Raw genomic sequence first — 23,664 nt, 5'->3', positions numbered from 1 at the left:
AGCTCCAGCTGTGTTAATATTGAGTTCTTAGGTGGTGTTCGTTAAGATTTGTCCTTACCTTTTGTAGATTCCAGGCAGAATCTTCTGTGGTGTGTAATTTTGTTCTTTCTAATTTGTACATGTAGTTTACTAATGCTACCAGAACCTAACTTCTCTAAGCAGGATGCTTAGTGACTTTTCTCTTGTTAGTGCTTAGAATATCTTTATGAAGCCACTTTGCTTAATTCAGGGATGTGGCATATTGTGATTTAGTCTTTCATTCAGTGGGAATAGTCGAGAACAGGGTATGAAGAGCTCCAAAGGATACAAAGATAATGGATGTTAGGTCCCTGCTTTTACAGCAGCCTGTGTGGGCAGATTTTTAGCTTGCAAATGCAAGTGTGGCTTTCCGAAGTGGCAGGTTTGCAGTAAAGTCTAAAGGAGATACTTTAAAATGTCATTCTTTTACTTATAATTTGGGAGATGGCTGAAGGCCAAAAGGGCGCGAGAGGAAAGTTCCTACGCTACGAGCTGGGGCTAGAAGAACATTTTAGTGCTAGTTTGTTTGGTGAGCTGTGATCCAAGTACTGGTCATACGCTGTTAGAGAGATCTCTGTGACTCTTAGAGGAAAGCCCTGGAGGGTGGCTGGCAGGGTTATAGTTTATTTAAATTAATTATTTTTCTTTCATTAGCCTCCCTTTGGTGTTTGAAATTCTGAATAAAGCAGTATGAAATTCACCATGAAAATGTTATGAAATTTCTGTTATTGTTAGGGAACTGCGGACGGAAACCACCAGCCTTGGCCAAGCAGGATAACCGCTTGCCTGAGTTGTCTCACAGCAGGAGGTCCCGATAAAGAATGAGGTGTTGCCTCCAAAAACTAACTGGGAGAATCTGGGAGGGGCCAAAAGGAGGAGGGAGGAGACCATACGTCCTGCCAACCTCCCGGAAGCCTCCTCGCTGGACCCCATCTTGGCTGAGAGATGCGCGCGCCCCCAGGGAGGACCCTGAGTCAGAGTGATGGGCCAGAGACAACCCAGAAACTACCCCCATTCCCATGAAGCCTGAGACTGCGAGCCACGTGGCAGAGCAGTTCTCCTGGGGTCCCTTACCCTGCCGCTGTCCGCCTGGCACCCCTCTCTAATAAAGTCTTTTGCTTTGTCAGCATGTGTATCTCTTTGGACAATTCATTTCCGAGTGTTAGACCAGAGCCCACTCTCGGGCCCTGGAAGGGGGTCCCCCTTTCTGCAAAAACATGGTCAAAAATGTTTTGGTAAAATGTGAATTCTGTTTGGGGAATCAGATTTAATTCCTTAGGGATTCACCTCATTTGTTTTCGCTTGAGGAAAGTGATTGAATTCAATTTAGCAGTTGTTCAGAAGACAGTTCTAAAATAACTGAAGCATTGCCTTTTTTCAGCCATTGTATACTTAATCATTTTATAGATTTGTTATTCTCAACCTGAAATATATAGCACTATCCTGTTTTTGAAATAAAAATAGTACAGTTTTGTGCTGTTTTAAAACTCAGGAATGAATTTATTTGATAACAGCATATAGCAAGTATATGCATCTTTTTCTTGTCTTCTTTTTTTTTGATGCAGGATGGATATGAGAGTGGGTGGGGTGACCTCACAGTGTTCAAGTATACGTATCTTTTATGGGGTTATAAAATTGGTTGTTTATCAAGTAACCCAAGAATGAGGAAATACATTTTTAGGAAGTAAACAGTCTAGACCTGTGTTGTCCAGTATGGTAACTGTTAGCCACTTGTGGCTATTTAAATTTAAGTGAATAAGTTAAATGACATAAAACATTCACCAGCTACATTTCAAGTGCTGAGTAGCAATAGCCACATGTGTCCAGGGGACAGCACTATTTTATTTTCCCTGTGCACATTACTATAGAATGTGGAAAGAAGCATAGGTACTTTTCCATCTGACCTCCATTTATCTTGAACACAAGAGAATCACTTCCTTGGGCCTTATTTATACCATTTTTACACATCAAGAACCAGATTACCATCTATAAAATAAGTGATTTGTTGTGTAATTTGTGAGAATAAATGGAGTGGGTAATTTTTTTTTTTTTTTTTTTTTTTGGCTGCACTGCACAGCATGCGGGATCTTAGTTCCCCAACCAGGGCTCGAACCCGAGCCCCCTGCAGTGGAAGCACAGAGTCCTAACCACTGGACTGCCAGGGAATTCCAGGGAGTTGGTAATTTTTAACTTTGTCAAATTATGTATCTCTTGGCTGGTGCTTCCTAATCGCCACTATTGTAAACATATCCTTAGGACTCAGTCCTTGGCGTTCCTCTCTTAGCTGCAGAGGAGGGGAGGAAAAACTTGTCCTCTACTCTTTTAGGTTCTGCTCTTGGGGGCCTGCAAATTAAACCAACAAAAGACAGATTAACGAGAGAGAAAGGCAGGTTAGATTCAATCATGTGGAAAGGGAGTTCATAGAAAAATGTAACTCAAAGGAGTGGTTAGAATTTGAGCTTAAATACCATCTTCATAGAAGGAGAGGGGGAGAAGGGCACTTATGGGAACACAAATGACTTTTAGGAAAGGTAACTGGGCCTTTAGGAGAATAGATGGGAAACAGATAATTTTTTGACAGGTCTGTTTAGGTGTGGTACAGATTTCTCTTTGTCTCGGGTGGTAAGAGTCAATTTTCCCTGGTTGCTTCCGGGGAGAGGACTTATGACAATTAATTTGCGTGAGGGCGTGCTCTGCTTCAAGGCAGATAAGGGATTTCAGGAACTCAAATGCCTTCAGCTCAAAATAACTTTTATGCCACAGTGGTGTTTCAACAGCCACTCCCCTTCTGATCCAGTTTCAGGGCCTTCATACCACTTCTGTGTATCTCTAGGTCCTCTCCTGTCAGCATCCAACCGTCCGCTGTATCTCTGCTTGAATGTCTCAAAAGCGTATGTCCTAAACCGAGCTTCCTGATCTTGTCCTGAAATCAAAGTGAAGAAAATGTTTCCAGGAGAGAATATTCAGCTTTTGGTGTTGCTGGTGGTTTGACTGAGAATTGATCATTAATACATTCAAAATCACTTAATTAGCCATACTTTCAAAGGGTGAATTTTATGGTCGGTGAATTACATTTTAATCAGAAAAGTCATTGGATATGTCACTTTGGCAGTCACCTAATATTGTCACCAGTGGTTTTGGTGTGAGGGTGAGGTGGGATGGAAGCCTGATCGGACTGGTTTTAAGAGGGACTAGGAGGGAGAGGGTAACGGACGGACAGGAGCTGTGGGAGCTTTTTTTTTTTTAAAGAAAAAAAAAGTGACTCCAAGGGGCTGTTAGAATTTAGGGCTTATATACCATCTTCATAGAAGGAGAGGGGGGAGAAGGGAGAAGAATACAGAATTTTATAATCAGTAGAGAAGGAAAAATTGATGCAGGGGAGAAGAAGTGAGGGGTGGTGTAAGATCACTGGGTAGGTGTCCTTGCGTAAGCAAGAGGGAATGGAAAGCAGAGCGTAAGTAGAAGGTTGACTTAGGTAGGAACCGTGGGAGTCCTAGGGGAGCTGTCCTCTGATAAGTAGAGGGAGTGGGCTGGAGGGATAGATGGATAAAAGATGGGAGAGTTGGGTGGGTGAGAAGACAGTGTCTTGATTCACAGTGCCAAGGTGGGGAGCATGCCTGGCTGAGATAGCAGGGAGGCACGGTCCTTCCAGGAGAGAAGGCCAGGGGGCTGGGGGCCAAGCACAGCGATCTTCTTACGGATTTTGACACTTACCGCACCTGCCAACATCCTAAACCTTACAGTTGTGTATGACAGCGTAAATCCCGTGATGCCTCTTGAAAAGCAGTTCACAGTTAATCAAATGTGGGTCTGTAGCATGTTTCAAAAATCATAGAGCAATACATTATTGACTACCGAAGACCCCCAAGAGGGCTTTGTGGTTTGTCATCCACGAGTCTTGTTTTTGCTTCTCAGTTTTTAACCAAAGATCTGTCTCTCCCTCGGATGTCTCACAGGCATCTAAACCTTACCGCGTGGGAACAGAGCCCTGGAACTTCTGAGGTCCCCTCTGTCATTACCCAGGCCCATCCCTTTGTCCAAGCATGTCTCACCTGGTTTTCTGCAGGAGCCTGCTGACCGGGCCTTGCTTCCACACTTGCCACACAGCAACCAGAGTGGTGGGGTCTTTTTTGTTTGTCTGTTTTATAGATTTAATTAATTAATTAATTAATTAATTAATTTTTGGCTGCCTCGGGTCTTCGTTGCTGCGCGCCGGCTTTCTCTAGTTGCGGCGAGCGGGGGCTACTCTTTGTTGCGGTGCACGGGCTTCTCATTGCGGGGGCTTCTCTTGTTGGCGGCGCATGGGCTTCAGTAGTTGTGGCACGTGGGCTCAGTAGTTGTGGCGCACGGGCTTAGTTGCTCCGCGGCATGTGGGATCTTCCCGGACCCGTGTCCCCTGCATTGGCAGGCGGATTTTTAACCACTGCGCCACCAGGGAAGCCCCTAGAGTGGTTTTTTAAAAACACAATTAAGATCGTGAGTCCTTCCTACTTAAAAGGCCTCAGCGGCTTCTCGCTGACTTACAGACCTTCCACGATGGGGGTCTCTTCCTCTCCGTGTGGCTGACCTCATCCTTCGTGCCGTGTTCCCCAGATCACTCTGCTGCAATGCTGTGGAGGCCTAGAGTGCCAGACTCGGATTGTTTCCTTGGCCTGAAGACTTCAGCCACCTGACTCCAACTCTAGGGTCCTGAGCAGCCTGTGGACCTGAATGTAGTGTCAACACTGGATGCTTCAGGGTGGAACTGTCAAATCAGAGACAGTGTGAAAACCCGTTGACTGATAGAGGGCTCTTTGAATGCCAGGGATAATTAATGGAAGTTACAATTCAGATTTTGAGTTCCCTTTCTAACAGTGTTCAAAACTATCCTGTTGCTATTTCTGACTGTTCATAAGTTTATAGCATTCACCTGACAGTGATCTGAGAAGCTTAACTCCTTGTCAGGATTGTGACGTTACAGTAAATAGCTGAAGGAGGTGTATACTTCCGTAGCATGTCCCCATGGCTGTGAGGCAAAGTGTCATTCTCCACTTGCTATTATTACCTCTAGGAGAAAAACGTAAGAGGAAGGCCCAGACTCTTGACATGAGGCTGCTCTGGCTTCTGCCAGCAGATGCAGTATTTACAGCTGCGGACAGGTGTCTGGCTGAGAACTTTAGAACTGACCTCTGTACTTTTATTACCCGTGTGCGGTTTCCATTGTCTTAGGCACTCTGTTTATAGCGGAGTGTCAGATAAAGCATATGGTAAAGAGTGAAATAGAGACAAGTGGTATTTGTAATGCAGGTTATCATTCTTTTAATAGATATACTGGAGTCTATGAAAGAAGATTGTTCAGACTTTTCAAAAAAGTAAAAATGTGGCCTCACTAGTTAGGAGGCAACAAGAAGAGAGGAAAGATGACATAGGTAGACCACCAGAAAAGAGATAGCTGGAAAGGGAGAAAGAATCTCATTATTCGGAGCCTCTCGGTCATGCACGGAAGGACTGTTCCAGCTGGTGAAAAGATAATCAGGCCAGTTAACAGGGTAGCCTGGGTTCATGTGTGAGTTGTGAAATCATTTGGTTGCTTCTTTTATCTAAGGAGTTAAAGTCTTTGCAGTGGGTCCAGGACTCAGAAAGTGATCTAGCAGGTGCTCTGGAAGCATGGAAGCAGCAACAAGGTAGGAAGCTGACTTTTGTTACAGGGAAATCTAGATGTAGTCATGCTAATCCGTAGGGAAAGATTAATGTTTACTTGGAGGCAGTTACTTTTAGTGACTCATCTAAACCCAGGATACTGTATTAACTGGAGATGGAGTACTTTGAGGTTAATATGGTGCTGAGACATTGTATTTTTATTTCTTTTTTTCTTTTTCTTTTCGGCTGCATTGGGTCTTCGTTGCTGCGCGCAGGCTTTCTCTAGTTGCGGCGAGCAGGGGCTAATCTTCGTTGCGGTGCGCGGGCTTCTCATTGCGGTGGCTTCTCTTGTTACGGAGCACGGGCTCTAGGCGCTCAGGCTTCAGTAGTTGTGGCATGCAGGCTCAGTAGTTACGGCTCGCAGGCTCTAGGCGCACGGGCTTCAGTAGTTGTGGCTCACGGGCTTAGTTGCTCCACGGCATGTGGGATCTTCCCGGAGCAGGGCTCTTCCCGGAGCAGCCTTGAGCAGGCTGTGTCCCCTGCGTTGGCAGGTGGATTCTTAACCACTGCACCACCACGGAAGCCCCGAGACATTGTAGTTTTAAAATTTTGTAATCATTACTGTAAGTTTTTTGTTTCATCTTAGAGTAATATATTGTTCCATATTGGTGTTAGAAATAAGTTTGTTTTTTGGTATAAGTGCTTCAGCTGAATGGTGTACCTTAGTTATGCCTGCTAATCTCTCGATTTGTGACACATGAATAACTAAGACCCTGTTGTCTTCCTGAGGAAGATTATTAGAATCCTAGTGAGGAATCCAGCACCTCCTAGCAGTGTGAATCACAAACTTAAGCCCATCACAGTGAAGGCAAACTCGGTATGCACACACTTCTAAAATTGTGATTGTATTTATAAGCTTTAGCCCTCTATCTTGGATGGATGGATAGATGGATGGGCCTGGATAAACCTTCTTGGGTACTTTAGTTCCAGTTGGTGCCTTTTATTAGCAGAAAATCTCACAAAAATTTTGTACGAATGTCTGTCTTGAGCCAATGACCTATTTACATTCAAGTGGTATGTTATTTGATTCTCTTAATGAGCCTTGGGAGAGGGTTAGAAAGTATCTTCGGTGGCTGAACATCACATGGGGACGGAGGCCGGAGAAGCAATCGCTTGTATCAGACTGGCATAGTTTGGCTTTTGAAGGCATGGGGGATGGCTTAAGAAGTTCATAAAGTCAAGATGTAAGGTCTCTAGATTACTTGTACCTTGAGCCTTCTCTTTCACTGCTTTAAGAGAGTAGGATTTTAGCTAATTATTACCATTCATTGTGTTCACAGATTAAAACTAAGCTCTTCTAATTTCCTGGGACCAGTCTCTAAGTGGTCTCCTACTTCTGCAGTTTCCAAAATTGAATAGTGTTTTAAGCGTGATAACAGTAGAGCAGTTTGGGGGTACAGGAACAATTACAGATTATTTTGGTTTGGGGGCAGTTCTACTGTGATACTCTCAGGCATGGTTTTCTTGTATGTATCCTGCTTTGGTGTTCCTAGAGCTTCTTCAATCTGTGGCTTGATACCTTCATCAGTTTTGGAAAAGGCTTGGCCAGTATTTCTTCAAATATTGACGCTTGACGCTGTTCCATTTTTCTCTCTCTTCCAGGTCTCCAGTTACATGTATGTCAGACCTTTTTCTCCACATCTCATATGCTTCGTAGCTCCTTTATGTAGTAAAAAAGCCTACTTTTTCAGTCTGGAGTTTTTTTTGGTTTTTGTTTTCTTTTCCATGGTGATACATGGAATTTTCATACACTCTTCAATCTGTATGTTTTCTACATACCAGCCTACCAGTTCAGTACTTCTTTCCTAATCTGTGTCTAAACTGCTAATAAACTCATCTATTGATTTTTTAAAAAAAAAATACAGATTCTGGTTCTTTGGTGGTAGTCTGTCTTTTCATTTATTTTCTTAGACATATCACTCAGTTATTTTAACGCAGATGTCTGATGACTCCAATCTGCAATATCTGTGGGTCTGTTTCTATTTTCTTGTTTCGGAACATTAGGTCTTATTTTCTGGCATGCTTGGTAATTTTTGATTGAAAATTTGGATGATAAGAAGTCTCAGAGTGATTTAAGTTTCTTATAGCAAAGTATGAGTGGGTCACTTTGATTGAATAGCAGCTGGTCTATTTCTGGGTTGCCCATATTTCCAGGTCAGAGGCCTACTGGGATCTCAAAAACTTCAGGTTTTCAACTGGTAGGCTCGCAGCTCCAAACTTTGTCTCCCTAACACTGTGAGAGGTTACTTAAATATTTGTTCAGCTTTTTGGCCTCTAGCAGCTTCTTTCTGCCCGGTTTTCCTGAGTTTTGCCCCATGTATGTGCAATTTGCCTCGAGGGGAAAGGGCACAGAACGCTGGCTGTGCCTTCATCTTCCCTCCTTTCCAAGAATTTGGCTGCTCAAGTCCTGGCTGCTTTGCTTGCTCTCATCAGAGAGCACTCTTCAAAGAGTTGCATCTTATATTTTGTCTACTTCCACAGTTGTTCTTAGGAGAATGATTGGTTTGGACCAGCTACTCTACCATAGCCAGCGAGAAAGTTCTTCATGGATTATTTTGATTTTTAAAAATTAAAACTAGTTTTATGGAAGTTTCACATTTCAAACCTGTTTCACAAGCTGTTAAGTTCACTTTAAGGTCTTACCCTAAATCCTTTAAAGGGGCCTTTTTAAATTTGTTTAATGAAATATTTTAAACTTCATTTATAAATTTAATACTCACTTTTTGTTTTAAATTCTTTAACTGCTTAACCACTGGTTTGATTTTCTCCATCATTTTTGTACATAATTCTAAACCTTCCTAGAATTTAAATATGTTTGCACATTAAGGAAATGATTTTGTCATTCCAAAGAAGTTCGGAGTTTATCTTCCTAGTTGATGGAAGGAGCATAGCAAACAGGGATGTAAAGTCTGGAGCTTTTTAAAAAATTTTTTTTATGTGATTAATTTTATTGTAAATGTACAGGTAAATGTCCTATTAGAATTTTGGTAGATATTTTCATAAATGAAGAACCTTTGTCACATGAAGAATCTTTGCCATGTGAGTAATCATTCTTTCATTACATATTACATATCTGTTTTATTAAATATATGTATTAAAGTATGAGTACTAAATCTGACCTTTCCTATACATTCTTCCCATTCAACAGCACGCTTCACTGTAACAGATTACACCCAAGAGCTCTCAAACAGCTCAGACATTCCTAACTTTACAATCCAGTACTGAACCTAATACACTGAGCTTAACTTGCAAAAGTGAGAGGTGGTCTGTGGCCCATGCCCGGCGTCTTACCAAGTCGGCCACCCTGCACCAGGAGTCCGAGAGCTCGTCAAAGATGAGCACGGTCTGGGGCCCGGGCGGCGCCGAGCACACACAGACCACCAGTTGCTCCGTTTTCCTCAAGGCCTTCTCCTGGGCGACACGCAATCCTTCTGGGGCGCTGAGCTCAGGAACTCCAAACAGGCCCTGAAACCCAAAGAACAGTTCCCACTGATAACTAAAAACATGACCTGGGGGTATTCAATACAAATACTTTCCTCATAAACAAAATCTTGGTTTTCGTTGATGTTTCATATCATCATGACACCTGTCACCACAGGTATCACTTTCACATTCCCCGCGACATTCCACATATATGACACTAAAAATGTTTTAGAATGCAATTTTTCTTCAATTTTTAATTATTTTAGAAAAAACAAAAATAGAATGATGCGGGTTCAAAATCCAGCTCTGTCACTACCATAAAATCTAACACACAGAGTGGCAAGGATTAAATGATACACGTTTAAAAAAAACATTTTAACAGTGCCTGGCACACGGAAAGCATTTAACAGATGTCAGCTGTAACCACTATCAGCTGTGTGACCCTGGTCCAGTTCTCTCTCCTCCTCAGCCTAATTTCTTCATCAGGCATGAAGGGATGACAATATGTGCTGTGTCTCACAGCACGGACACAGGAACGAGGTTAGTAAGTTCTCAGGACCCTGCCCGGCACTGAGTGAGGTCCAGGGCACAGCATCAGGCACTCCATAAAGTATAAAATAGGGACGGTGAGTTGATTTCTGAACACATGTATATTTTAGGAAGATTCAGTGAACAGGCTAATAAACCAAGTCATAGGCTGAAACTGGCAGCAAATTTTATACCTTCCAAAAGCATTTCAACACCTTGATAAAGATAAAAATCACTAATCTAATGGGAAGGAAGGACCATCTTTTTTTTTTTATTTTTATAATTAATTAATTTTTTTTTTTTGGCTGTGTTGGGTCTTCGTTTTCTGTGCGAGGGCTTTCTCCAGTTGCGGCGAGCGGGGGCCACTCTTCATCGCGGTGCGCGGGCCTCTCTCTATCGTGGTGGCCTCCCTCGTTGCGGAGCACAGGCTCCAGACGCGCAGGCTCGGTAGTTGTGGCTCACGGGCCCAGTCGCTCCGCGGCATGTGGGATCTTCCCGGACCAGGGCTCGAACCCGCGTCCCCTGCATTGGCAGGCAGGCTCTCAACCACTGCGCCACCAGGGAAGCCCAGGACCATCTTCTTGTACCGGTTCGACCGCACTTGTTCTGACGCCCGGGAAGGCAAAAACCACAAACACTTATTACACATCCACGGCATGCCAAAAGTGTACCGTGTACTTTAACGTAGGTTCTCTCATGTAAATCACACAATCCTAGAGCACAAACTGTCAGTCTCCTTTCTTACGGCTAAGGTGACGCTTTCGGAGGTTAAGCGAACGTGTCTGTGGTCACTCGCGACCAGTGGGAAAGCCGCAGCCTGAACTTGCTGCAGGCATCCCTGAAGCGCACACGCTCTCCACGCTCGCGGACGGCAGCTGGCGCTGCAAAGTCTTGCCTCCGCAGAAGGGCAGCTCCGAGGACTAGGAGCCCCGCTCTTCGCCATTTTAACCGGCTGCCCAACGCGGGGCCTGACACAGGCGGGACTCACGAATGAGGCGGATTACCAGGGCCAGACCCACTGTGTAGACAGCTTTGCATCAACAGATGCTTCCCGTGTCGATTGCGGGAAATACCAAGAGGTGAAGCGTTCCGGCCTGACAGGGCCCACTGTTTCCGGCGCTCGCCCAACAGGTCCAGGCGGCGGCGCCCACCGGGCACCAGCTGGTGCCGACCCACCGGCCCCGGAGCCCGGCCCCGAGGCCTCCCGGACGCCGGGCGCCCAGCATCGCGCCGCGAGGGCCCGCGACCCCGCCTGAAGTCCGGAGCTTTCTTTTCTTTTCTTTTCTTTTCTTTTCTTTTCTTTTCTTTTCTTTTCTTTTCTTTTCTTTTCTTTTCTTTCTTTTCTTTCCTTTCTTACCTCTTTACTGGAGTATAATTGCTTTACAATGTTGTGTTAGTTTCTGCTGTATAACAAAGTGGATCAGCTATACGTATACATATATCCCCATATCCCCTCCTTCTTGCATCTCCCTCCCACCCTCCCTATCCCATCCCTCTAGGTGGTCACAAAGCACCGAGCTGATCTCCCCGTGCTACGCGGCTGCTTCCCACTAGCTATCTATTTTACATTTGGTAGTGTAGATATGTCCATGCCACTCTCTTACCCTGTCACATCTCACCCCACCCCCTCCCCATATCCTCAAGTCCATTCTCTAGTAGGTCTGCATCTTTATTCCCATCTTGCCCAAGTCTGGAGCTTTAAATTCAAATTAATCTCTCTTATCCCTGACTGCCTGGCCAACCCCCTTTTTGTAATAACTGTGTCATAGACTCAAACAAAAACGGGGTGTTGGTGATCATGTGGTCTGTCCCTGATCTTGAGTCGTATCGTAATATACTTTTCAAGTCAGATCTAACTCCTGTTCATCTTTTTCCTGCTTCATGAGTTTTGAGAAATTTTCATACTCTGCCTATTTACTTATTAGATGTTTAATTGACACCTAATTGGAGTGTATGTATTCAGAGTTGTGTCTGCCTCCCTGATATAGGTTTCAAGGTTGTTCTTATTGCTGTGATGTGACCTATTTATTGGAAATGGAGCTATTTATTGCATTGAGGTTTACAATGGATTTGTTTAAAATTTTTAAAAATATATTTCATTGAATCCAATATATGCAAAATATTTTTACTTAAACATGTAATCAATATAAAAATGACCAATGAGGCGTTTTACATTAAAATTTTTTTTGGTGTCTATTTAAAATTTAAATTGAGATATAATTGACACATAACATTATATTAGTTTCAGGCATACAACATAATGACTTAAAATTTGTATATACTGTGAAATGATCACCACAGTACGTCTACTTAATATCCATCACACACCAAAGTCACAAATTTTTTCTTCTTATGATGAGAACTTTTAAGTTCTCTTAGCAACTTTCGAATATACAGTACGGTATTATTAGCTAGAGTCACCATGCTGCAGATTATATCCTCAGGACTTAACTTATTTTATAACTGGAAGTTTGTACCAAAACCGAATTGTTTTAAGTGTACTCTTAACTACTGTTTACGGTCTCATTTACCTGGACTGTCAGCTTACTGTTGCTTTTCCCTCTACAGAAAGGCAGAAACACTCCAGATGTCTTCCAATAGTTACCAAGTTTCTGTCCCAATGTCAAAAAGAAACACCAATTGCATCCCGGAGACAACCTCCAATGACCTGAAGACATTTACTGGAGGAGCTGTGTTAAGTTTTCATAACATCTGCTATCGAGTAAAAGTGAAGAGTGGCTTTCTACTTTGTCGGAAAACAGTTGAGAAAGAAATACTAAAGAATGTCAAGTATGTGCATGAACTTTTATTTAAATAGGTTCATTGACATGCATTGAACTTTGCAGGTTTTGCTTATTGCAGATAAAGGTGTACAAGTCTATACAGATATACGGACACATGCTTTCGTTTCATTCGGCTAAACTAGCAGTGAAACAGTTGGATCACATGTTAGGTATATGTAAATATAAGACAACTATAACTTAGCTTAAGTTATGCTGTTGAAGTCCAAAGTGATAAGAGAATTTAGGATCCAAATTAAGACACTTATTTATATTTTAGAATCCAAGTCAACATAAAACTATGATTTTTATTCTCCTCATCCAGCAACTAATTCATCACATGGTGGTGGAGTGGGCAGTGGAGTGGGGAGAGAAATGAGCATTCAGGTAGAATCTACTGGGTCCCAGGTATCTCTCTTTCATATATTATAGCCTTTAGGGTTTTAATGTTTTTCTGATTTCCAGAGAATTGAGCTGGATTCTACCTCTCTGTGGAGCAAGGAGTGAATCTAGATTTGCTTAGGTAGCGTGGCCTATGTGTTTTGTTAATTTTTTTGTTTAATAGGGGAAATAATTATTCCTAGACAAAGGAAGCAACTTTTTCGGCTTTCCAAGCCTGGAGGAGTGGTTTTATAAGAGCCCTTTGGCCAGGTATGGCTACAAACCTATATGGAATCAGATATTTCTCATATCTTCTGGATGCATTATATGGGACTGTGGTCTTTTCTATTACTGGCAGCCAGCTGCTTCCAGAGGACTGGGAAATGACAAGTAGGGGAGAAAATTTTTGGATGTGGGTGGGGAAGAAACAATGGGGATCTGAGATTGGGTTGCTGGAAGCCAGGTGCTGTGTAGAATTAGATAGTATTTTCTCCATGCAGTAACACAGACTGTCATGCCTGCTTCCTTGATGCTTTCTTGTGTAAAGAAACCCTGAGTATGAGAATAAGGAGAGGAATGGTAGATGAAAAGCTTATATCTTTTGCTACATGCCTAGACTAGAGTCAACTGACCTTTCTGAAAAGCTGACAAGTTTTTTTTGTGGAGCATACTAATCAAGAAAAATGCTGGTCACTTCAGATTTTATGCTGATAAGTGGAAGATAACAAACGATTTGAGTATGTGCAGGTTGAATAAACTTAAAATATATGCTGCTCGAGGGTACGTTTACCTTGCTTATGTTTTAAAGCTAGTAAATTAGTAACTTGATACAGTAAGAGTGTCATCTGCTGAAGGCTTCGTAATGTTTTTATGGTTCAGTGGTGTGCGTTACAGCAACAGATGAGTTCATCCTTACATGCATTCCTAGGTTCATAAAAACTCAGTCAAATCTTGTAATCCTTTCAAATTTTACAGTTAAAAGGGTACCAGGGGTAGTTTTTCTTGCTTACTCACATTTCTTATTTAGGCAGTAGTGTTTCTTATCTTTTCCCCCATCTGCTGGCTTCAACTAAGTAGAGTTTCTGGGATGGGGAAAAGGGTGCTCTCATTTGTCTTCTTCTTTTTTTTTTTTTTTAATTAATTAATTAATTAATTTTTGGCTGTGTTGGGTCTTCATTGCTGCGTGGGGGCTACTCTTTATTGTGGTGTGCGGGCTTCTCACTGCGGTGGCTTCTCTTGTTGCAGAGCACAGGCTCTAGGCACACGGGCTCAGTAGTTGTAGCTCGCGGGCTCTAGAGCGCAGGCTCCGTAGTTGTGGCACACGGGCTGAGCTGCTCCGTGGCATGTGGGATCTTCCCGGACCAGGGCTCGAACCCGTGTCCCCTGCATTGGCAGGCGGATTCTTAACCACTGCGCCACCAGGGAAGTCCTGTCATTATTCATCTTGATCCTTCTGTTGTTCCTGATTTGGTCAGTTGGAGACTTTCAAGGTAGGTTCTGTATTGTGTTTTGTGTTTTAACTCATTCTTTTGACATATACTCTCATTCTTTGAATATTTTGTTGGCACAGCAAGAATTTTCAGACTCACTGTGTACTCACCCTGCGTCAGACCTGGAACCAGCTGATGTTCCTTTTTGTGGAGGATGGTATTTACAAACCAAGATCTGGGTGTCTGGAATGTTTATTGCTGTTAGGATCTTACAGCTTCTAGGCTTTCTCGGTGGACAGACCTAGGGACTATATGTATGTTTCAGTATACGCGCACGGGTGCTTATACATATATCTAAAACTTTCTGTATCTGTGTATGTAGATTAAAACCCGTGACTTCTCATTAATACATCCTCCAGTTTATATCTAACACTCCAAGGTTCTTTCCACATTTCCATGTTTGTAAAACATCTTCTCAAAAAGTGAAAAACCTGGTTCTCGTTGTCTTTAATATACTCCTTGGTTTGCTCAATCAGTCTTCTTATTCCTCAGTATAAGCAGTCCCCCGCCCTTCCACCTGTTTCCTCTCCTCCTCCTCCCTCCCTTTGCAGCCTGTGTTCTTGGGTGCTGGCATTGCTGCACCTCTACCCACTTTCATCACCTTCGCACTAAGAAGGGAAGCGGAAGCCTAATAGAAATGATTGACGTATTTGAACATAAAATAACAAGTAGGGAATGTAACTAAGTTTTCTTTCTAGTCAGACTGTACCTATTTTCCATATACTTTTCCTACTTCTGAACATTTGCTTTTACTGAAAACAGTTCTTCTGGTTTTCCTATAAGTAATTGTCATTTATGGAAATGTGGAGACTCACTTATTCAACAAATGTCCAGTGTCTATGGGGTGCTTGACCTTGTGCAAGATGCTAGTGACACAGATGTGTCCTCTGTCCTGAGAAACCTTCTAGTCTAATGGGGGATTCAGACAGCTAGAGCACCTACCTCACTGTGTCATTGTACTGTGATAGAAGGGTTAGGAGACACAGGGGACGTCCCTAACCCTAAATCAGAGGTTCAGGGGTGTGGGGAGAGAGAAGGTGAAGATTGTGTGTGTGCACGAGTGTGTGTGAGTGTGTGTGTGTGTGTGTGTGTGTGTGTGTGTGTAGGGCACAGTAGGGTAGGGTAGGGAGAGGCCATGCTCCAAGCATTGGGAATGGCACTGACTGCTCTTTTATAAACCGAGACCAAAGGATTAACCATTATCCACTAAAAAAGTAACACATGTGATGTGACTCCTTTAGCTAGGTTTCACTTCGTGTATCCAGTATTCAGTGGTCTTCCCTTGTAGGCCACTGTGCTACATACTTTCGGGCTGAGGCTTCACACAAGATGACATAATTCTTGTTGGCAGGGTTTTACAGTCTAGTGAGGGGGACTTTGCTGCTTGTAAATGCTGTAAAGCAGTATATAAGGGTGGGAAATCGGTTTTGAGGGATGATAGTAGGGCAGGGGGTAGGGTGGGGAAACAAGGGAATTGTAGACCATCGACTGCTTTTTCTGTAAAGGGCCTGATGGTAAATATCTTCAGCTTTATGGGCCATCCATCTGTGTTGCAGCTACCCATCCCTGTCGTTGTAGCGTGAAAGCAGCCATAGACAATACGCAAATGAAGGAGGATAGCTCTGTCCCAGTAACGCTTTGTTTATGAAAACAGAAGACAGGTGACCAGCTGTAGTTTGCCGATCCTGGACTTTAATGTAAATTCCACAAGGGCTAGGACTTTGTTTTATTCTCAGCTCAGTTCCATGTCCTAGAAGAGTCATCTTGTTATACATAGTAGACATTGGATAACTGTTTAATGAATGAAGGGAGAATTAGCCACTGCTCCAAACTGGAACTGTTGCAGTTGTAATTCTACACTGCTGTTGTTTTCTGTAATGCTAGGGCTTAGTGCCAAAGTAAGCCCAACTTGGGGACCTGTAAAATTCTTTGTCTTAGAACGTTTACATTCAGTTTGGGATTAGTTATTTCGGATTGCTTGGTCTCGATTTGAGGAGATACTTCGAAAACCTGGAAAGGTTTTCTGACAACAGAGTTTTAGTGACTAACAAGCTTGTATCTCGTGATTTTAGAAGCTGTTACTAGATAGCTGTTGATAAAGAAGGTACATCAAGAGCTATTGATAGACGCATCTTGAAAGTTCACCCAGCCATTAGCATGTCTTTTTACATCTGTGGGGAAAGTCACTGAAAGAATAAGAGATTTTTCTGTTTTACACCTTGTTCCTGGTTTACCTAATTCATTTATTTTTGTTCAGTGTTTCAGCTAATGAGCAAAGTGAAAGGTACGTGTCACCCTAGCACCAGCCATTTCACAGTTGTGACGGTGCAAGCACAATAGTCAGTAAGTGCTGAGGTCCTCCTGGACGGAAGCACCAGGGTACCTTGTAAAGTTTATCACTTACAACAATTGTGTAATCATAGAATTGGCTTCTGTGAAAATCATGATCTGGAATGGAATAGCCCTTTGGCTTTGGACCATCCACTTGGAATAGGTACCATTTTCTCTGCGGATAAATTTTGACTTACCTACCAGTTCCAAAGAGAGATTGGACTTAGTCACCAGGGTTTTGAAAGGGCTTTTCAGGCCTCTATTTCATCATGCCTACATAACTGCGGAGGCCTTGCGCTTAATTTTCCTTTCTCCACTCCATCCTCCTTAGTCATTCTACTGGCTGCCGTTAGGATAAGTATTTGCTTTTCTTCTTGAGACTCAACACAGTCAATACTGCCTTAATTTTTTCTACCCTCCTGCTTTCTATCTGAATTTTCACCACCCTCAAACATCTACTTAGTCTGTTTGGAACATGCTGTGTGTACACCATGTCTATATATCCTTAAAGTTTGTCTCCTTTAGAAAGTGGCATCTACCACTTCTAAATGGAGAATTTTCCAGTCCATTACAAGGAAGAAGACGATATATCTTGAGAGTGTATGTTTTACTTTCCTAATTTGATTAAGAGTTTTGTGAGGGGTAAGAATTGGTGATATTTTCTTTTTAACCCCCTGAGGTGCTTTATTCCAGCCATTGAATTTCTGTTTCAGATATATTGTTTCTTTGTCTGACTAGATTTGTGCAGTGAGAACACTTCTACTGGTGATTCTAGAAGTCCGTTGACTTACTAATTGTGTAGAATGAGGTAGCAAGTCAGGTGATGTGAAGATAGTAATCATCAGGCATCACTCAGAACTTGTTAATGCACTTTACACTGTGAAAGAGGAGTAAGTGTAGCAGAGATGCTTCACCAGAGTTTGTTACATCAGGGAACCAGTGTGGAGAATAAGGCAAGGGAATTTAGAGGGACCCAAGTCATTTTTCTTATAAGTCCTGACTTGTAGTTAACATTCTTTGTGTGCTAGATTTTTGTTAATCGACAGTTCGGTTTCTTTTTCCTTTAAGAGTTGATTTGTGGGTTTTTTCCCCCCCTGTCTATAATTTTACCAGCCTTCATTGAGTGTATTAAATGCAAACCCTAAATTAATAGAACTGGTTGTAAAGTGGTCCAATAACTTGATATATTTCTGTATTTACAGTGGGGTCATGAAACCTGGCCTCAATGCCATTCTGGGACCCACAGGTGGAGGCAAATCTTCGTGAGTATAACAGTATAAGTAAGCTTTTTCTTTGTAGTTTTAATGTGTGGTTTTTTAATAAATTGCATTGTGGTTGCCAAAAATACTATGTCAGTTTCAGGTGTACTACATAGTGATTTGACATTTGCATTCGTTATGAATGATCACCATGATAAGTCTAGCCATCTGTCCCCATATAAAGTTATTACAATATCATTGACCCTGTTCCTTATGCTGTATGTTACATCCCCATGGCTTATTTATTTTATAACTGGAGGTTTGTACCTCTTAAACCTCCTTCACCTATTCCCCACCTCCAGTTTTAGTGTGCTTTTAAAGATCACTTTTATGTGAGCAGGTATTTGTTGAACATTTTCTGCATGTCTAATCTGGTTCTAGTTGCTGTGGATAATGTGGAGTTGTGCTAGTTTGTGGTTCTGTCCTGAGGACCAGGAAGGTCTTACTAGGTCAGCTTTACTAATAGGACATGGTAAGGTGATTGGCATATAGCTGTCAGCTGTGAGTTGAGCTATGGAGAGGAAAAGGAAGGGGATAAAATTGAAAGTGGGGAGATGGAGCCAAAGGCGTACGTGAAGGCTTGTGTCTTAGACAAAGGAGTACATTACCTGCCTTGGAACGCCCAAGGTCAGACAGCCTGGAGGGCAGTTTGGGTAGTCTGTGCTGGATCAGCCAGCAGTGCTTTGCTTTCATGGTTTTGGGCTTTATTGTAGCATATAGTAAAAAAAAAAAAGGAAGGTGACATTCAAAATATATCTATATGTTTAGTTGAACCATATAACTTCTTGGTCAGTTAATTTTCTAACTTGAGCAGAATTTGGATTCAGATTAGCTGAGAGGTAAAGCCTGAGTTGGAGGAAAAAAATAACAATAACATATGTCTTTTTATAGGTTGTTAGATGTCTTAGCTGCAAGGAAAGATCCACGTGGATTATCTGGAGATGTTTTGATCAACGGACAACCTCGACCTGCCAATTTTAAATGTAACTCAGGTTACGTGGTGCAAGTAAGTATTTGTGGATTTGCATTTTAGATTTCTTCTGTTTCTATATTAGCAAGTGCCATGGCTAATAGTTAAGTGTGCTTCCAATTGACTACAGGACATACTCATAGAAACAACTTCTCTTCACACCAGCTTTTCATGATCTCCCATAAAATTCAGAATAGTATTAAATGAAAAGGCAGGGAGAATCTGGAATATGATCCTTGTAAGGGCAAAGATATCAATTCTCGTTATCATATCATTTCTAAAAAACATTACTGTTTTACTTTTTTCCTTTACCTTCACCTCTCTCCTTCACCTAGCTTAGAACAATATTTTGGCAAATCCTTGTATAAAGCAGTGTAGCGATGTTTGCTAGTAATAATCACAATTACCTGTGTTCTCTTTGGGCGTACAGGTAGGGAATGAAAATTATTTCATCAGGCTTTGCAGCTGTTATATGGAGTTAGTTGTAATTTGTATAATTGCAAGTGTAATTCATTATGATTTGTATAATTCATTATTAGCTAGAACTTTCCTTGGGTATGTTATTTTTGTGGGTAAGTTACATACACCAAAGAGTGAGGGTATTAGAAAGGACCTGCTGTGTCTTGTTAAAATGCCGTTTTGCTTTAAGGATGATGTCGTGATGGGAACTCTGACAGTGAGAGAAAACTTACAGTTCTCGGCAGCTCTCCGGCTTCCAACAACTATGACAAATCATGAAAAAAATGAACGGATTAACATGGTCATTCAAGAGTTAGGTCTGGATAAAGTGGCAGATTCCAAGGTAATGTGGAGAATGCGTTATAGCCAGCAAATCGGACTCACCTGTGTGGATAGTACAGCTTGTTCAGAAGTTTTCTATAATATGTATAGTAAAGAGGGGCTGCTTTCTGTAACCGTGAGTAAAGTGACTAGTTACTTAATATGAAGATGGAAGGTTAACCAGGTAAAAAAAACCAAAAACGATTGACTCCTGGAAATGAAGTGCGGCAGTGTGGTCCAGTATGTGGAAGTGTTCTTTGCCAAGGACACGTGGCCCTTTCTGTGTGATTACAGCCCTTGGTCTTCTCCCACCCTGAGTGTTTGTCACGTCTCATTCCATGTCTTCACGCTAACTTTCCTTCTTCCTGTTTTCTTTTCCCCTTTTAGCTGTCCTTCTTCTGTTCCTCCAAGGGGACTTTGTTCCATTGCCTCTGAGAGGTATATTTCTGGAATTGGTACATGATGAAAATCCAAGGGTTCCTGCTCTGTATGTTTCACTTTGCTGCAGTTTGGCTTCCAAAATTATATCCAGTCAAATTAGGGTTTATTTCTAATTTGTGTAGCCTCCAAGTTGTTTTTCTAGAGCCTTTCTTTTGGCACTTTCGGCTTCCCTTCCTCCCTCCCTCCCTCACTGCCCCTCCCCCTTTCTTCTGCCAGTATTTACTTACAGACTGTTATGTGCTGGGCTCTTTTAGATTTTTGAGATAAAAGTTGTGGGCAAGAGAGAAAAGTAACTCCCTTTGTGGGTTATGCAGGATCAGGAAGAAGAAATGAAATGAACGAGTGAACTTTACAGCTGATGACCCAGGTATGAAAGATTTGCTGGGAAAACACCTGAGGTTTCCAGTGAAGATGAGCTTTTTAGATTGTGATGGCTCTAGTTTAGTCCCCCCATGATATCCTTTACGTAGAGGTAACAAAGAATGGGGGTATTCTGCTGGCTGCTGTTTCATATGGTACTTTCTGACATTATTTAATGTAAAGTATATTTTGCTGTATTTTGTTTGGAAAAATAACTCTGAGATGCCACCAGTTTCCACTAAATTCTTTTTTTAGGTGACTGGGTTTTCCTTTGTGTTAGCTCTGCTTATTACTTGATTTTCTTTCCAATAAGGTATTTACCATTCTTTACCCTTAGGTAATTTTGTTCTCTACCAACAGGCAGTTATTGCCCTAAGTTCCTTGCCTGGATTTCCAGAGAAAATAAGCAGAAGGGAGTTGTTGACTTAGAATGTATTTATCTAATTAATTGAAATACTTCATTTAACTTTTTTTACTTTTTATGAAACTTTAAGCATAGCAAATGTAGAGAGCATAGTCTGATTACTTAGTTGTTACGGAGTCCAAGCTTGAACAGCTTGCTGCATGACAGGTCAGTAAATTGACAGATGAGTTAGTTGCTGGGACAAGGAATAGCGACTTTATTTGGAAAGCCAGCAGACCAAGAGGGTGGTGGACTCGTGTCCCAAAGAACCATCTTCCCCGAGTTAGAATTCAGGCTGCTTTTATACTAAAAGGGGAGGGAGTTGGTTGGTTGGTTGGCTGTTGCAGACTTCTTCCTGTTGGAATCCTTTGTTCTTGCAGCTGTCCCTGTGGATCTGGTCACAACGTTCCTATAAACCTCCAACAAGACAAATGTTATTCTCTGTCGTGTAACTTTTTATCTCTATGTAAATGGAAAAGTGTTACACCTTTAAAAGTCAGAGCCCTGACAATGGGCTATGCTGTATATTTCAGGCTTTAGGCAACATTCTTTCATAAAAGGTGCAGAGCCAGCATGACTAAGCACCGGCAACAGAGCACAAAGGTTAGAGCTAAAGGAATAGATTCAATATGGAGTCAGGTTTGTTCTTCTCTGTTACATAGTGATGATATGATTGTAGAATAATTAATATAATGGCACGATTACTAATAACATTTACCTAGATTTCCCAGTTGTTAATCTTTTCCCATAATTACTTCAGCTTCTTTTCTCTGAAGTATTTTAAAGAAAGTTGTAAATATCATGACATTTCGCTCTTGAATACTGATTATGCGTCTTAAAAAAAAAGATATTTACCTACATTACCACAATACCATTATCAACTAACAGAATTAACAGTGTGTTAATATCAGCTCTGTGGAGCCATATTCATTCACATTTCCCCATGTCCTCTCCAGAATGTCTGTTACAGCTCAATTGTTAGGGGATCCAATCAAGGGCCTGAGTAGCACTTACTTATTATCCCTTTGAAGACTCTTAATATAAGAATTATTATTTCCTATCTCCTTTCTCCCCCAGAACCTTTCTGGTCCCCTACCACACAGTGACACTGACTAGTTGAAAGACCCAACCAGTTGCCCTGTAGAACAGTCTACCTTCTGAATTTGTCTGAAAGAATGAGTCAGGAATTCTGCAGCAAGTTAGGATACAGGAGGGCTCAATTTGGTAAACCTTATGGTGATTTAAGAGGTGCTAATGGGGTGTGATAGAAAGTGAGCTCTCCTAGCTGCCCAGCTGCACTGAGGACTTTGGGCGGGGAAGAGGGCGTCAGGAGGCTGTAAGAAAGACTGACAAATTATAGATGCTTTCAGCAGCTTTTCTACTCCTATCTTCTGCTCCCTTTTTGGTCTGTGGCTTCACTCCGTCAGGGCCATATCTTTCAGTGTTCTGGCTTAACTGTCTTAAAATGAAATATATGGCTTGATGAGAAACATACAGAACTGTTAAAAGCATGGGTTTCACACCAGGCTTAGCCACTTACCAGCTCTGACCTGAGCCTCAGTTTACTCTTCAAATTAAGGAGAAACCTACCTCTTTGCCCACATAGTCATTTAGTTGCTGTTCAGAATAAATGAGGATAATGAGATAAAGTGCCTCTTGTAGGGTTGGCACATACATGTTGGGAGCTCAACAAACGATAATGGCTGTGATTTTTATTGTTAATCACAATAATATTTGTGTTTTAGGTTGGAACTCAGTTTATCCGTGGCGTGTCTGGAGGAGAAAGAAAAAGGACTAGTATTGCAATGGAGCTTATTACTGATCCATCCATCTTGTTCCTGGATGAGCCCACAACTGGCTTAGATTCAAGCACAGCAAATGCTGTCCTTTTGCTTCTGAAGAGGTAAACGCTAGGGGAACATTATTCTTTTATTCATCCAATATATGGTGACCTACTATGTACCAGGTATTATTCTTGGTGCAAGGGACTCAGCAGTAAGCACCACAGACAAAAATTTCTTCCTTCTTTGTTGGAGGGAAACAGTCAGTTAAGAAGTATAAGTGTTTTATGAAAAATGAAGCCGGCTAAGAGAGTAGCAAAAGATGGCTGTGGTGGGATAGAGGTGCTATATGACATATAGGATGGTCAGGGAAGACCTCAACGAGGTGACGTTTGAGTTGGGAGCAAGGGAGCGAGACCTGGATGTATGGGAGAAGAGAGTTCTAGTGGAAGGGAACAGCTGTGGCCCTGCGGCAGAGTGTGCCTGATGTGTTTGGAACCCAGTGACCTCAGGAGGGGTGGGGACTCTTATTGATTACTTTGCTCAAGCTGCCATAACGTAGTACCGCAGACTGGGTGGTTAGCTTAAAACAGAAGTTCAGTTTTTCAAATTTTTGGAGGCTATATGTCCAAGATCAGGGAGTCGGCAGGATTGTTTCTTCTGAGCCCTCTCTCCTTGGCTTGTAGGTAGCTGTCTTCTCTCTGTGTCCTTACTGTATCTTCCTGTGGTGTGTCTGTGTCCCAATCTCCTCTTCTTATAAGGACAGTGGTCCTTATTAGATTGTGGCACCCACATGACCTTATTTAACCAAAATTACCTCTTTAAAGACCCTATCTCCAAATACAGTTATATTCTGAAGTGCTGGGGGTTAGGACTTCAACATGAATTTTGGGGACACACAGTTCAGTCCATAACAGTTAGAACGGGACATGAGATGGAATTGAGTGGGTGGCAGATGATATAGACTGTAGGCCGCTATAAGAGCTATGGCTTTTAATGTCTCTAGGTGACATGGGCAGCTTTCAGAGAGTTTTAGAACA

The 23,664-nt window shown here is 42.1% G+C and overlaps 1 protein-coding gene across 10 annotated transcripts in view; it reads left to right on the top strand.

Annotated features, from left to right (window-relative positions):
• The window catches only part of ABCG2 (ATP binding cassette subfamily G member 2 (JR blood group)), a 155,490-nt gene that overhangs the window by 101,860 nt on the left and 29,966 nt on the right, over positions 1-23,664 (top strand). For 9 of the 10 annotated variants that reach the window (XM_068542423.1, XM_068542428.1, XM_068542426.1 and 6 more), the window contains 5 exons: positions 12,217-12,438; positions 17,833-17,892; positions 18,781-18,895; positions 19,509-19,661; positions 22,589-22,746. In XM_068542423.1, the coding sequence (XP_068398524.1) occupies positions 12,217-12,438; positions 17,833-17,892; positions 18,781-18,895; positions 19,509-19,661; positions 22,589-22,746 (708 nt within the window). Of the gene's footprint in view, positions 1-5,662; positions 5,682-12,216; positions 12,439-17,832; positions 17,893-18,780; positions 18,896-19,508; positions 19,662-22,588; positions 22,747-23,664 lie in introns of those variants that run through there. The other variant, XM_068542424.1, reaches the window with a different exon arrangement.

Source organism: Eschrichtius robustus, chromosome 4 (assembly GCF_028021215.1).
Source record: "Eschrichtius robustus isolate mEscRob2 chromosome 4, mEscRob2.pri, whole genome shotgun sequence".
Lineage (NCBI taxonomy): Eukaryota > Metazoa > Chordata > Mammalia > Artiodactyla > Eschrichtiidae > Eschrichtius > Eschrichtius robustus.
The sequence above is the reverse complement of the archived record's forward strand: the minus strand, read 5'-3'. Positions and strand labels throughout refer to the sequence as shown.